This window comes from Phalacrocorax carbo, chromosome 4, assembly GCF_963921805.1.
Source record: "Phalacrocorax carbo chromosome 4, bPhaCar2.1, whole genome shotgun sequence".
Classification (NCBI taxonomy): Eukaryota; Metazoa; Chordata; class Aves; order Suliformes; family Phalacrocoracidae; genus Phalacrocorax; species Phalacrocorax carbo.
Window position 1 is genome coordinate 77,758,001 of NC_087516.1, and position 15,821 is coordinate 77,773,821.

At 36.7% G+C, this 15,821-nt stretch overlaps 1 protein-coding gene across 8 annotated transcripts in view; it reads left to right on the forward strand.

The window, feature by feature from the left end:
- PRDM5 (PR/SET domain 5) overlaps positions 1 to 15,821 on the forward strand; it is an 89,839-nt gene that overhangs the window by 36,025 nt on the left and 37,993 nt on the right. For 5 of the 8 annotated variants that reach the window (XM_064450538.1, XM_064450534.1, XM_064450535.1 and 2 more), the window contains 4 exons: positions 3,886 to 3,970; positions 5,249 to 5,406; positions 8,974 to 9,060; positions 10,463 to 10,556. In XM_064450538.1, coding sequence (XP_064306608.1) covers positions 3,886 to 3,970; positions 5,249 to 5,406; positions 8,974 to 9,060; positions 10,463 to 10,556 — 424 coding nt within the window. Of the gene's footprint in view, positions 1 to 3,885; positions 3,971 to 5,248; positions 5,407 to 8,968; positions 9,061 to 10,462; positions 10,557 to 15,821 lie in introns of all 8 variants that reach the window. The other 3 variants (XM_064450537.1, XM_064450533.1, XM_064450536.1) reach the window with 2 other exon arrangements.

Genomic DNA, 15,821 nt, shown 5'->3' on the forward strand with positions numbered 1-15,821 from the left:
GAATGGCAGTGCTTTCTAACAGCAGCATCAATCTCATTATTTATATTTTGTTTGGAATTCAGTAGTGTTTTCTGTAGTGGTGCTATGTAAACTGATGGTTGTCGTGTAACATTTTTGCATTTATTTTCTCCTTCCTAAATATTGAGTGGATTGGAGCTTCATTCAGAGTGTGGAAATAATTTTGGATTCTGATCTTGTCTTCCTTAGTGATGACAGTCCTACCCAGAACAGCCTCATCTACTTTTTCTTTAATTTTATATTTGATTTCCAAAGCTACTTACCATTAATACAACTCTCCTCCTGCATGATGCCTACATATCTTTGACAACAGTTATGATGTTGATCCACTGATGTTATTGCTTTTTGTGGTGATCAGTATCTTTTTGTTTTTATCTGATATTTATAGTAGTCCATGATTTGGGCTGCTAAGTGAATGGTAACATGAAAAAAAAATTCCCAGCAAACACAGGTCAGGAAATGCTGTACAGGAGCTTACAGAAGAGTGTGTAACAGAATGAAAAAGTTTGTTGTAAAATCTGCTTTCCGCTGGTTTATGATGTCTACTGCCAGAGCAAATGAAACACCATCTCAATTATATTCTGATACTAAGTTCTGAAGCTTAAGTAAAATGCAAAACTCAGTCATTCAATGATGATAATATTAAGCAAGCAAGGGGGCTGTTGTCTTCATTGATGCAGACTCTTGCTAAAGGTTTCCTTTGTACCTTTGAATGTAGGTGTCTCATGTTTTGGGTTTGATTTGCTGACAGGAACTTAAAAGTGAGAGTATACATGTGAATAGCACAGGCTGCCAGGCCTCTCCACTGAGGCTCTACTGTTCTGTAAGTGGAAAGGGAAGAAAAATTCAAACAAATCCCAGCGTTGCTGGTTTCTTTTCCCACAATGTTAGTGTCAGAATCGCTAGTGCTACACTTTCAGTACTTGTAGGTAGATTGTGGGGGTATGTCTCTTTTTGGCTGTACAGCTGTGGGGTGAGTTTCTGATTCTTGTAGGCAGGTGTTTTCAATGGTTAAGTAGCTGATTCTCCTGTTAAGAGAGAAGATTAATGACACCTTTAAGTGTAAGGCAGTAAAGCTTTTTTGACTTTGGAAAAGGTCATAAAAAATGTCTGTATGAAACACAGGATTGTGCTTCACTGGTAAGACTAGTTTGTGCTGTTGCCCTTCTGGATTTCTTACATGAATCTGTAAGGTTCCATTAAGAGGAACACTGTAGCAGTCTGCTGGAGAGACTGACAGGACCAAGGAGGGTCCTACTCATCATTTGTTCTAAGAGATTGAGTGTTTTATTGTCTATGAAAACAACTTTCGTTGTTGTAGGGCTGTACTTCCTGCAAAATTATGGTGAGGCTTATGCTCTTAAACATCATCTTGTGATTTCCCTTTCCCTTCCCTGCCCTGCCCCAAGCCTTTTTCGCTTGCAAGTTCCAAGCGTCTCTGTGTTGGCTGTTTTTCTTCCCTTTTTGTTCAATACTGGGTGGTGTTTTGTTCTACTGTGCAATCTTCATTTTTTCACAAACACTGTGAAAGCCATAGAAAGGTAGAGGAAAGCGAATTTTGAACACCACTTTAGAATTGTCAGTAACACTTAATAAGTTCAATTGGATGCAATATTCTCATACCCTTGCTCTCTCAAAGCACTGCCTTCCAACAAAGTCTCATCCAGTTGTTGGAGTGGTAGATTGAAATTCAAATTAGTTTTTGGAAAAGCTGATCATGGATTGCTTGTATCTTCAAAGTTTCACCCCAAATCTCTTTTGAATGACTCTTCACTTTTCAGCAGACGTCATGAAAATTTTAAGATAGTCGGTCCTGTAAGTGAAGGAGTATATTTATCTGAGCATATCTTGTTCAGATAGGTGCTTGCTTTTTTGTATGGCTCTTAGCAAGTTGTTTTCTGAAGGCGTAGCTCTTCAAATGCGTGTGAAACAATTGTAAGTATGTTCTGACTTTAATGTAGCAGAGGTTTATGTTGATAGCTGTTAGACCCCCCCCAATGAGACTAATTTTGTTATCTGAATAAATCATTGCACAAGCACTTGTGTGGTGTTACAGCCTGTATACTTGTAGAGCATGTTGTTTGACAAGTTTTCTTAAAATGAAAATGTTTGAATAATGTTATTCTTAAAAATATTTGCTATCTTATTACCGTCGTTTTACTATGTAATTGTGCACTTTTCTGAAGAACTGATTAAAAAGTGCCAGCTATAGAATGTGCTTGATATCTGTAGCTATTTAATGCACATGCACACAAGTCTGTGTCTGATTCTTTTCTAAAGAATTGATTAGAGTATCAGCTATAGAATATATATTTGATAGCTGTAGCTTTTTAATGCACATACATGAAAGTCTCTGATGCAAATGTATCCCATGAGATTGTTTATTAAACATTTATTAAACAAATATTATTGTTTATTAAACATTTCATAAGTTGAAATCGGAAATTTGTATAGTGTTAAACCACAGTCTGGGTTCTGATGTATTAAATATTACATTTAAGAATACCTTACAAGTTATTTCCAATAATTTTGTGTGTGTGTTGATTCTGATAGCACTTGGCTGCAGAATTATGTAAACTTCAGTCAACAATCTAAGTAAAAATGAAGATCTTTTGGGAGAGGGTAGAGTAGTAGATTGTGTGTGCATGTAAGAAAAATTAATCTGAAATGTAGCTGGGTAAACAGAATATTTACATCTTCATTTGAGCTTACCACTTGATTCTGTCTGAGCATTTCGTTGACCATCACTGTCCAAAGTATGCAAGTTTGCAGAGATTGTAGAAAGTGGCATAACCACTTTTTGAGTTTATGAAAGTATTTAATTTTCTCTAAAGGTAGTTTGTGAAATAGCAGCATAAAATGGTGAGACAGAATACTTGTGGAGAATCTCTTTCTGGGTTTTTGTTTTTGTTTTAAGTGAAAGTTTTAGTTGAACTTCTGTACTGTGCTCTATGCAAATGTTTTTCATTCGAGTATTGTATTGAACCTTTGATAGTTCTTATTTTTAGCTTGTAGATTCTCCTGCAGAAAGTCTATGGAGTTCTCCAAAAAAGCTGTATGAAATGTGATCTCTGTGCAGAAGTTTTGCTGTCTAAGGCTGCAGTTCCAAAAAGCTGAGATGTATGTTCAGTTGCACTCTAACTAGGTTGAGGGGACGCTGCCAACAGCAAGTGTAATACAGTGCTGAAGGTGAATAGTAATCTTGACAGGTGGAGAACTATGTATGTGTTGCGATTTTTGGGACCAATAAATAACAAAGGATATAGATTTTTTTTTTTAAATTGAGTATCGGAAGTTGCAGCTCTCAACTGCCTCTTCTATTTTTCCAGCATTAGTTCTTGATGATGTTATGTGCTATGATGTTGAAAATCTTGCTAATGCTTACTGCATTTACTGTTTGAGACACTGCTGCCCCTCCACTGTCCTGCCTATAAAAGCTTTTAAGAGAAAAGAGTCATGAAAGAGTTTGATAGAATTTTAAAAAACATGTACTTACAGCAGTTATGAAGTAGTTACTGTGTAATTTTTTCTAATGTCTTATTGACTAGATGGAAATGTTCTGAAAAGGTGTTCTGCATCTGTTCTTTTAATGCTTTCATAATAATATTTTAAGTGGATTTGATATTACAAATTTGCATAACCTGTGTTTCTAAATATAATATTTTGCTTGTGATTATGAATATTTATTTTTTTGAGAGATACTGTTCACCAAGGGACTAGCAAGGCGGAAAATCACGGAATATTCATGAGTATTAGTATAGCTACTGGCTAAGAAATAGTTACGGTATGTTAGAGAATTTCTGTATATGTAAGATGTGTGATCTTGTTAGAGACACATCTAATTATCATTAAACACTCATTTTGCAGGTCCATGAGATCTTTGAGTGTCAGGAATGTGACAAGAAATTTATTTCGGCTAACCAGCTAAAACGCCATATGATAACTCATTCAGGTAACGTACAAAAAACCCACAAACCTATATATGTGTGTATATGTATTTAATGTATATTGAATTTTACCTGAATTAGTTGCTTATAGAAGGCTTGATGAATTCTATGTTGACCTGAGGTGTTCAAGCAAATCTCAGGTTCCAAGGAAACCATCTAAGCTGTCCTTTCTAAGCCTTTCAAAAATCCAAGTGTAATGCTATAGTCTTCTTCCTATTGCTGCTTTATCAAGGTATTTTTTTCATGCTAGCTGGAGTAGATGATGTCAGTTAGCTGGGATGGGGCAAAAGATTGCTACTTGGCTTATGGAGGAGGTGAAGAACTGCTGGTTGAAATTTCACGTTGAAGCGGGTGGGCGCTGCGGTATGCTGTCAGACAGATCTGTGATAAAAGGGAAGAATTAATTCATATATAAGTGGACTCACGTGCACGTAGTTTCCAGTCAGAGGAAAGCAGCTCATACTCCACACCGTTTCAGAGACCACACACAAATATTTCATTGTGCCTGTCCTCTGCCAGAACAGGTCACTGTGAGCGGGGAGTGGCCTGTCAGTAGCTTTGGCAGTATGAAACAAATTGGCTCTGCCAGGATTTCTGATCACTGCAATCTAGTGTTTCTGTGTCTTTCTCCAGTGATTAGAAACATCAACCAACACAATGGAAACACAAACATGGTTCTGTCAAATACATTAGCATTTAAAAAAATGCAGGTTTTTACAGCTGCAGAGGCTTGTAATTGAACTATTTTCTTGGTATCGGTCTGCACCAAAAGCTCATTTCTTGTAACATAATCTATATCTCAGAGGCTCCTAGCTTTCTTTTGACACTTTGGGATGAGCATTAATGTAGTTAAGTTGCAGTCACCAGTTGAAGCATAACGGCTTTTTGCATAGGAACTTTGGTTTTGGAAGCTAACATGTATATTGTTAATTAAGTTTTAAAACATTTAAACTGTCATGCCCTCTTTCACATTTGTAATCTGGAAACAGAGTTTCCCTCTTTGAAGTCATTCTCTTTTGATTTAAGCTAATTAATCAGAATTTAGTTTTAGCAATGATTATTGCAAAGAATGTGCCAATTTCTTGAGATACACCATGGCTCATCTTTTGTGAAGTGACTTAACTGTCTAACATAAAGGGCATTAGATGTCTTTCTAATTGGTTTAATCTTAATTGGGTTGACTTAATTGCAAAAATCTCTCTGAGGAGATGACTGTCTCTGCCTTTCATCTTCTCCCCCCTGTATAAACAGGAGATTAAATGTCCCCCACTCATTTTCTGCAGAAAAACGCCCCTACACCTGCGAGGTTTGCAATAAGTCCTTCAAACGACTTGATCAAGTGACTGCACACAAAATAATACACAGTGAAGATAAACCTTATAAATGCAAGCTTTGTGGAAAGGGATTTGCCCACAGAAATGTTTACAAGAATCACAAGAAGGTAAAGCACTCTGCTGTTGTTGTTTACAGGTCTGCCAGCCTCAGATTTGCAGATTTTTTTTCTTTTAAGTGGTTCATCATTAAGCTCTGGCATGCTTATAAACATGGGATTAAAGTATTGGAGAATGTATTTTTTAGTGTTCTTTGTTACATCAAAAATCTCAAAATACTAAATGAATTCTAGTGAAAAAAAGTGAAATAAACAGAAGGAAATCACAGTTGCTTAGTTAAAAGCATAAAATCCCATTTTGACTTTTCTGGTTTTTATTTTCTGTAATATTAGGTTATCAAGTTTAAAATGTAACTGATCTAAAAATGTCTTCAAAATCTTTTTTTAAAATATCATATTTGAATAAAACGAAGTGTAGTCCTGTTGCAGTCAGTTGGACCTAGCAGCAGATGCTTTCAAATTATACTGGATTTGCACTGGGTAGTGTTCACATATTAAAACAACATCAGAAGAAACTTTATATGAAAAATAGGCTCATGAAGGGATGCTCTGCTTCTGTCGATCTAAGCTCAAATCTGCTTGGCCTAATTTCTATAATGCCTGTCATTATTTTTAACCTAGGGTTAAATTTTTAATGGCAAGGCTATATCCATGACTGCTGTTTCAGAATTACAAGACTGTGTAAAAAAGGGAAAAAAAACCCCAACATTACCTGTCTGGTTTTGTGCCCAGTATTTGGAACCCTTTGCTCTTTTTTCTTTTTTTTTCTTTTATTCTTTACATTTTTGATATAGTACCCCATTTCTTTCCCCCTTTTGATGAAACTGATATACCCATACTTACAAGTCTTTTGCAGTTTGGCTCATGTTATATGCCATCTGGGAATTTGGCACAGGATCTTTGCACCATCTCTTGCACTTTCAGCCATAAATCATGTAAGAGTAATAATAATGCCTCTTATAGGATGAAATGGTGATGACTGTCTAAAACAGAAAGCATGCAGAAGCCTGCTGAAGGACAAGATTAGCTCCCCTATATGCTGTGATTTTATCCTATGTTTTAGACTTTATTAAAAAAATTGGATGGAATCTCACAAATTGGGTATATTCTAAGGAAAAATGTATAAAAGACTATCTGGAAAGATTCTTCTATATCTTAAATGAATACTTTTAAAATGTTTTCTTATGTTAATTTTACTGGTAGGGAGTTTGGGCTGAAAATGGACTTCAGGGTTAAGTATGAATGAGTAAACACTTTGACCCAATTCTGTGTTTAAAGCAGCAGCACCACTAGCATAAGCAAGGATTAGAGGCTCCATTTAATGGGAAAAATATTAAAAATCAGACAGATTTAGTGAGTACCTAATTTTGACAGAATTCCTTAAAGCATGTTGGAATACTTACTTCCCCAACCTGTTTGCACATAGCACTGGCTATAAATCAACCCTGTCCTACAATGAAAGAAACTTATTCCTGTGTTTACATAAAGTTTACCCAAACAGCTGTGAATATTCACATCCACATTTAGGTCTCTAATTTCATTTGCCTAAATGAAGAGATGAGCATGAGACAGGAGACAAACATGGATGTCCTGAATCTCTTCTTTTATAGAAGCTTCTCTCCATTGAGTAAACAATGTTAACATGGAGAGATAATAGACAACAGGGGGTAGTATGAATGTGTATACAAAAAACCAATCATAAGGTGTAAGTCAAAGATGTGGTGGTTTGGGATGCCAAAATAGTTTTAAGTGCCGTGATTTTGGGAGGGCTTCACTACTACTAGGGGAAGAGGACAATAGTTCTTTTGCTTGTTCACAGGAATGTTGATCCAGTAACAGTGGAGATTTAAACCTTTGTGTATCATACTTCTATTTATTTCTTCAGCTCAGGTTTTTAATGATTCTTTAGATGTGTATCCCTTTAAGATGTCCTCCTAGGTTTCATTTTCTTTCAGAGGACAAAAAGTTGGATTCTGGATAATTTCACAGTGCTTTCTTGAGTTCCAGGATGCAGTTACTGTGGTAGTAGCAGGAAGCTTAGAAACCTGCAGTAGGAATGATGGGTATAGTAAGTTAAAAACACTTAACAGCATTAAACAGAAAACATGCTTTCAAGTTGATAGCAACACGCTTGAAAAAACTGTGGCTTTTACAGCAGAGTTACATTATTTATAATAAAAACCAGGATACTTCTACATTTTATGCCTTTGAATTCTTGTGTTGTAGATGGAAACTTGTTGCTGTTGTTTCTGTGATTCCTTTATGGGGCTTATTTAATCTAATTTTATGTTGGAAATATCAGAATAAAAATAGCTCCCACAACATGTGCTTTTAAACATCTTTCAGATGTGGGTGAATGTTGGGTCATTTCAAAGGTGCTGAAGGAGATCAGCTCCTAACATTTCACTGGGAGATAGACAGTGGAGTTGCTAAGAGCATAACTGCTCTGTTCAGTGGAGCATTGTGACGTGAACCCTAACTAAGCACTCATTACATCCTTACAGCTACAGAACTGAGAGGCAGTAACTGTTAGTCTTCCTGTGGTACCTCTCTGATGTGCTGCTTCTGCATACAAGTGCTGTGCTGCCCTGTAGCTGCATGTGCAAGCGTGCTTTGTCACTTGCTTGGAGATGTCAGCACTGGGAAGTGTTATGTGATGTGGAACTAGCTCAGGTGTCCTTTGAAAAAGCTCAGACTATATGACTAAGTGATCATATGAAGGTTATAGTTCCATTTTTGTGACAAGGGAAGAGAATAGTATCTGAAATTAAGAGGCAAATGTAGTATTTGATTGTGCTACAGATAAAAGTAGTCACCTTTCATCCGGGTTAGACTGGATGAAGGTGTACGTGCTGTGCCATATAATGCAAATTACTTTCATACAGGAGAAAGCGAAGTTTTTGTTCCATCTGCTCCTTTGTTGCTACATATAGAGGCTGAGTTCAGAGAATAAAATATGAGGATCTGACAGTGAGCAGAAATAGGTCAGCAGAGACAGGGTTTATGGTTAAACCAGGGTTATTTGGTCCTGGGGAGCATAATGAATTGAAATTACTGTATTCCTTCAGTTTCTCTATTGGCAATAAGTAGCCTTGGGCTGGGTTTAAGCCTCCACAAATGCTATGGTAAACATCACAAAGCTGGTGATGACTGAATCTGAAGAATGGCTAGAGCCCTGCTCTGACTGAAATGGAGGCCATCTCTGATCTGGAACCTATTAGTAGGACAAAAAAGGACAGTATTAGAACTAATATGCTTATTTGGGGGATACTTCTCATTAAGATTGCATGGCTTTTTGTAATAGACCTAGATTGTTTCTGGACCATTCACAAAAAAGGCAGATGATCTGTGTACCCTTGCATATGGGTATGCCTAGTTAGGTGGTTTTCTTTGTAGTGAAGTTAAGATGTGCAGGTGAATACTTGTATTTTGATCAAAAGACTAAGAGAACTGTCAAGGAATTCTGTACAAATCACTGTGCTTTTCAGAGCTATCACTCAAGTGGTGAGTGTTCTAAAACAGGGCGTTTTTAAAATAAACAACATGAATTTTGCGCTCGTGAAAGGTGCCAGATTGACAGCCCTAGAGACTGAACCCTTCTATTTATCCACAGAACAGGTACAGCACAGACAGCAGCACTGCGAGCTTCCCCACAGTGTCTCATCAATATGTCTCAACCCTGTTCTGGAGGAACCACCTATTGAGGTGAGAAGGTAGTTCAGTCTCTTCATGTCCTGTCAATCCTTGGCCTGACTGCTGAGACTGCCAAGCAGGGTGTCAACTAATGCAAACTGTGACATAAACCTGTAGAAGCTGGACTGAAACAATCAGCAGATTTTATGGAATGTGTGATGTATTCCACACATTTGATGGTGCTCCAGTTGCCTTTTTGCTTTAAGTGACATAGGCTGAGGTCAAGGAATTGACTTGGAATTGAATGCCTCTGAATATCATTGCAAGTACTCTAATGTTTTGGTACTCCCATGTATGTAAGAGGAGGACATTTGTGTTAAAAGTCAATCTAGGTTCAAGGCCCTCAGTCTACATGTAAATAATTATGCTGACTCCCCACAGTCCCTTTTTTCTCTGTAGTTTAAGGGGTAGCTATAAATGTCATATGGTATTATGAATAGCAGAAATAGATTATATAAATATGTACTATGCCAATATATACCCTTAGTCTACAAAATTAACTAATTTACCTAATTTTGTGCACATTATAAAACACTTATTGTCCGTCCCCTTTTCCTTTCAAACTTTCTTTCCTTAGCAAAAATAGTAGGAAATCGGGTAAATAAATTGTATGGATAAATTTGCTATCTACAGTGGGGGCGCACTTAGTAACACTAGGAAACAGGGAAAGTGCTTTGAAATTTACCAAAGTAGAATGAAGCTGAATGTTTCCTAAGCTCCAGAAAAGAAACTTCCTTCAGCAATTCTGCAGTTTGAGAGATTCATCCAAGCTTAGCCTTTTAGTTTATTTATGGCTTTGAGGCTGTTTCTCAGCTACAATGAATTTCTCTACAGCAAACAAAAATCTTAGTACTGATGCTTCTGTGGTTTTTTTGGTTTTGTTTTTTTTCTCCTTTTTTCTTTTCTTACAAGAAGCCGAAACATGGATACGTAAGACTAGTCTCATGATTTGGGAAATTTTCATTGCCAAATTTTAGATACTATCTTGAGATAATCAGATCAGTTTTGCCTTCAAACTTAACTGAGAAAAAGGGTTTTGTCTACATTTGCTTAATTTTGAAGCATTTATTCATATCAGTAGGTACGTAAGGCCAGTGTTAGTACTGATGAAGCAATGCAAATGGGCTTGTAGGTTTTTTTCCTGGTTATTCTATATTTTTGTTTCTGTTTACATGCACACCTCATGTAAGACTTCTGAGAACTGGGAAGGTACATTTATTAGGTAGCTGCTGTGCTGACTTTCAGCATTCTGGATAATGGCAGAATGATTGTTTTAATTCTTCATCCCCTGATGTTTCAAATTGCTATGATATCCCCTCCTGAATCCAGTCTAGAAAATTAGCTATAATTACTGTAATGACAGCTAATTGATTTCCCTGAGCCTTTCCTCTGACATGTTGTCTTTTATCTGCAGACCCATTCTGAAGAGAGACCGTTCCAGTGTGAGGAATGCAAAGCTTTGTTCCGAACCCCATTCTCTCTACAAAGACATCTGTTAATCCATAACAGTAAGTGATAAGTCAGAGAGGAAAAAGAACTTCCTCAGTTCTCACATTTGACTGAGAAAAACAGACATATGGACATATGGCACCTTGCTCCGATATGCAACTTGCTATGTTAAATTAGTGTTAAGATTCAGCTCTAACCCCAGGGAGTTAAAAAATTCAGAGCCAAATTCAAACATTGTCTTTAAATGCACTTAAATGCAAATCCAAACATGCTGTAGAAAATCTAGCAATGATTTGAGGTATAATGACAAGAGATTTCTTTCTGCATTAAGTGTGATAATGTTACCTCCATTATAAGAAAGGAGAAATGGAAGCAGAGATAATTTGGTGGCTTACCCAGCTTTTGTAGGTAATCTGGTTTAGAGCTTGAAACTGAGATTCTCTCTCCTGTGCCAGTCCAGGCTAATGTTTCCTGCCTCTGGCATACAACTAGCAGCCTAGAGGAATGCTGTGGCCATTTTCCCTCATGAGTAACTTGTTCTTGGCATTATCTACTGTTTTTTAACTGACTGTATAAAGATTTATTTTTGGTGGAATTTTCTCTAATATTTACAGAGCTCTAGACTACCATTCAACTGTGTGAATGTCAGCAATTCAGATTTTAGAAAATATTCGTGGTCCAAAATCCTTGCAGTTTAGAAGACAGTGCTTTGATTTGGGGAATATTTATGTTGGTATAATTTAAAAAAACCCAAACTTTTTTTTTAAATCCAGTATAACAGTGTTTCTGTTAGATGACTTATCGGACTGGTGTGTTTAGATTGTTATTTTACAATTATTTTTCAAAGCTTCTGCAATTTCACAAAGCATTGAATTTCATAAAATCTTTTTTCAATGTTGAATGTTAAATATGAAGGGGCGGGGAAGTTAAACACCTGTGTGTTCTAGTGAACCAAGTGTTTGCAGGGTATCCAAAAGTATTAATTCAGAGTCCACAGAATTGTAGGCCTTGGTAAAGGTCTCTCTAAAAATGTATACTTCAGCTTTTTTTCCAGGAGGATGGGAGCTCAGGAAATTTGAGGTCTAAGTTAGGCTTGTGATTTGTGGCAGGTTTAGCTGTTCCGAACCGCTGCTATTTAAGCAAATATTAAATATATCAGACTGTGAACTGCAGTGGCACAGACATTGACTAGTTAATCTCCCTTGTTGCAAAAGGAGAAGTGTCTTGCTGAGGGGCAGAGTAGGTCTTTGAAGGTGGTAACTTCTGCCATCTTAGCTAAAACTGTCTCCAAAATGAGTCAAAGCCTTAAAGCAGTAATATTTTATATTTTTATTAATCACAGGGAAGATTTTTCAACCCTTTTTTTTCTTACGTTGGAGAAAAAAACCCTAATGACTGACTAACTTATAACAAGGAGTTCTTAATACAGCAAAATATGAGCAAAGCTTTTATAGTCATAATGCGTCTCTCTTGTCTGTAGTCCTGTTAAAGAAGTGTTGCCAGACCAGCAGCAAAGAGAAAATGGAAAGTTCTTACTAGGATGAACTGAAGAATAAACATTTTTCAGTTCAAGGCTGTGATTAAAACAAGGGGCTCCGCTGTTTGAGAAGAGCTTGTGTTCCCAGTGAAGAAATGTAGAATTCTTCCCCTCGTGACCTAACTCGGAGACTGACAACTTGTACTGCCATGATGATGAGTTTCTTGTATTTGAAATAACTCAGAATTATAGGCATTGTCCTGCTATGGCTGGTTGATAGTCCCTCTCATAGCACTGAAATATACCTGTTGTATAAAGAAAGGAGAGAAACAAACCGGAATCTCTAGGTGTATTTAGCGGGCTTTACTGTTCTGTGCTGTAGGAAAGAAAAAGTTGTTGGTGAAGCTTGAAACGTCTAGGAAGATTGAAGTTCTGCCTACATCATGTATGTTTTTAAATTCAGTATCCCCTTGTTGTTTCAGAAGCAGGCACTCTGTAAAATGATGTAGAATCACTTAAATTTTATTTTACAAACTTAATGTACTGAAAAAAATTATATTTCATAAACTCACTTTTCAGCTGTTGGTCTAGAAATTGGAAAAAGTGTCAGGGATATAACTTTCAAAACTCAAAATCAAATATGCCTGACTAACAAATAATTAAAAAAAAAAATCCAAACTTTTTTTCCTCCTAGGTTCTAGCTGTGTAAACATAACTTGTCTTTTGAGAGTCAAACAAGCTTTTTCTCGTAGACATGCTGCTGGTAATACTTTTAGTAACTCTGTTCTCTTTATGTCATTGGCACTGCTGGGGCTAACCCTTTATTCTCAACTGTAGTGTTTAGGAAGGATATATGATACATAATAAGTGTATGGTAGATCATACTTGGCTAACACTAGCTCACGAGGCCATAAGAGACTTGGCTAACAAGAATGAGTATCCCTGAGCATTTTCGCTTGGATCATTCAGTTGTCTGGGATTGTGTAGACAGGCATGAGCAGGATTGCATTTGTTGAGAAGGACATCATCCTTTTAATATATTTGCTTTCCAGAGTAAAAATCTACGTGCATAATGTTTGTTAGTAAGAGAAATACTAATTAGCTCCTTCTACACGGGTCAGCAGTAGCGGGCACTGAAGATTGCTCATTTCAAGTAAAGCACAAGGAGCCCTGACTTTCCTTATCTTGTTTTGACATAAAGAGAGCGCATCAGTGCAGTAGATAAAGCCAGTGCCAGGAACGACACTCACATTATCTTGTGTATTTCTGGGGGAAAGCACCGTAGGATATATTATGTCAGTGCTCTGGTTCCGTCTTTGGAGGCGTTTATGGATATCATAGATATAGATATCATAGTTTCACGTGAAGTACTCTGAAAAACTTTCCTTTCCTCTGAAAAAGATCTTTTGCTATTTTATTTTGCAGCAAACCTCTTGATCTAGCAAGGTGAAAACCTATTGACTGGTCCTGTGCCCCCATGCTCTAGATGTACCTCCTCAAGCAGAGGGGTTGGACAAGATGATCTCCAGAGGTCCCTTCCAACCCCCACTATTCTGTGATACTGTGATAATGGAAATTCATTTTCTTACACATTAATATTAGAAATTTATTTGGTAACTTTAGTAGTACACTTATCTGCCAAAGGCAGTAGAGTTTGTTTTTTGGCAGTGATAGTTCTTAAGCAACAGACGTGTTCTTACATTTACCATATGAAATCGCTTTGTTCTTTATCACAACAATGAGTTATCATGAAATCGGTTGCATAGCTCTGTTTTTTCCTGTAGTCTTCTACAAGAGGATTTCCAGAGGTGCTCAGGGAGTTTTAACACTCACATCTTGTCACAAGTGATTTAGACTTTTGGTTTATGCTGTTGAGGAAGCTTCTGAAACTCCTTCCAAAGTTGTGTATTAATGGTATTTTTAATGAAGTTTTTGTATATCTTTGTCTAAGGCTTCAGACAAAAAAAAAAGGGAAGACACAAAAACTGTTCAGTGAGCCAACTGTGAGTGCAGACAGTGTTCTGATGGCTCTTCTGTAATGAGATATAGGGTTTCTGCTAAAGAAGGAAGCTGAGGAGAAATACTGATTATTTGCCTTCATCCAGGGTAACAGTTGAAAAAATAGCCAATTCTAGGCTTCCCGTTACTTCACGTGTTGAAAAATTTTGCTAAACTGAAGCCAGGACTTGGCTAAATACATACTTGGCATTGCAGCTATATATAGTTGAAGAGTATTATAACGTGTGTACACAGAGGAGATATGGTTGAACAGTATGTTAGTGCTGAAATTCCCTGACTTCAGAGGTTTTTTTATTTGAAAACTGGTTAATCTCTGGCTACCTTATTATTTTTTGTTGTTGTTTGAAAGTCATTTATCTTCTCAAATCGTAATAGAAGTGCAGTTCTGAAAATGATAAGAATGGTGCTGAACAAAACTTAACGATAAAAAGGGCAAATCCTCCTGAAACTCAACAAATGTCAAATCGTGTCTTAAACCATATTGATATCACGTAAATTTATGGAAATCATACAGATATGACTGACTTCAGAAGATGTGGCAATTCATTCAAATTATGTCTGGTATTGCTTTACATTTTTTCAATTTCTTTTCCGACTTGGAGATAAGTTATTAAGAGATGGAAACAAACAAATGACTACCAAAAAAAAAATAATCCACGATGCCTAGAAGTTCTTACAAGAAGTAACTTTAAAAGAACTTACTACTTGAATATTTTTGTTGAAGCAATAGAAAATTGCATGTTGCTTCAGTTAAAATAATCATGACTTCACTTTGTTAGCAGGGTAGTCTTATGTTCCCAAGACGAGGACTGAAGTAATTCTCTGAACAGTTAGAAGCAGTATCAGTGTTAAGCCTCCACATAACAGCATATTAAATTGCATCCCTGTTGACCTTGAAAATTTTTTTCAATAGCTACACTGAAAGTATTTTAGCATAAGACAACTTACACTCTAATACCTTTTAGCATATTATTCTTGTGTCATCCAAGACTAAACCACTTATATTTCCAAACCAACAGAGAATGAGAGGGTGCTGGTGGGGGGTGGGGGCAGTTATGGTAGATTTATGGGGGAGAGAAACAGGTTACCTAGGCTTGGGAATGTCTGTGGGTACTTGAGGCACCACTGTTTTGATAAGCTTCACTCATATGTATTACATGTATAATATATAATAAAGGAAAAAGTTTTTTGTTGCTTCAACGTGTAGCATCAAATGGGTTTTAATATTCACTCATATTGACCTTTGTACTGGGACTGGATGATTTCATCCTTTAAGGAGCTATAGCAAGGAAATACATGTACCTCTACATGTGCATCATTGCTACTGGAAAAAAGTAGTGTGTGCTTATTCAAGTCTGTATCTTATTCATATGGATCAGGAGGCTGCAGATCAGACATCTGTCCTGAAAAATAAGGCACGGAGGGTAGGCCTTAGATTATGGTGATCTTTCTTTGCGTTGTTACTGCTTGGAAAGTTTTTTGGGATATGAGCACCTACCTGATTTCCAGTTCAGACTGTGAATTTCTGAATGAATGCCATGTTGCAGATGTTTAACTTGTAATTCTAATTAAGAAGTTGACAAATAGAAGAGAATATTCTCTTTTGCATTCACAGGAGTGACAAAGAGAAGGTTCATGGTAATCATTTATCTGAAGAGTCATGTCTTTTTTTTTTTTTTTTTCTTCTTTCTCTCAAAAGATGTACACAGATTTTCAGAATAGAATGTCTCCTCCCCTCTCTTAGGTAATTAATTGAATTTTAAAACTATTAGCAATAGGTTTAACTGGGCCTCAGCCATAACCTTCAACCACATCACCACAGTTTGAA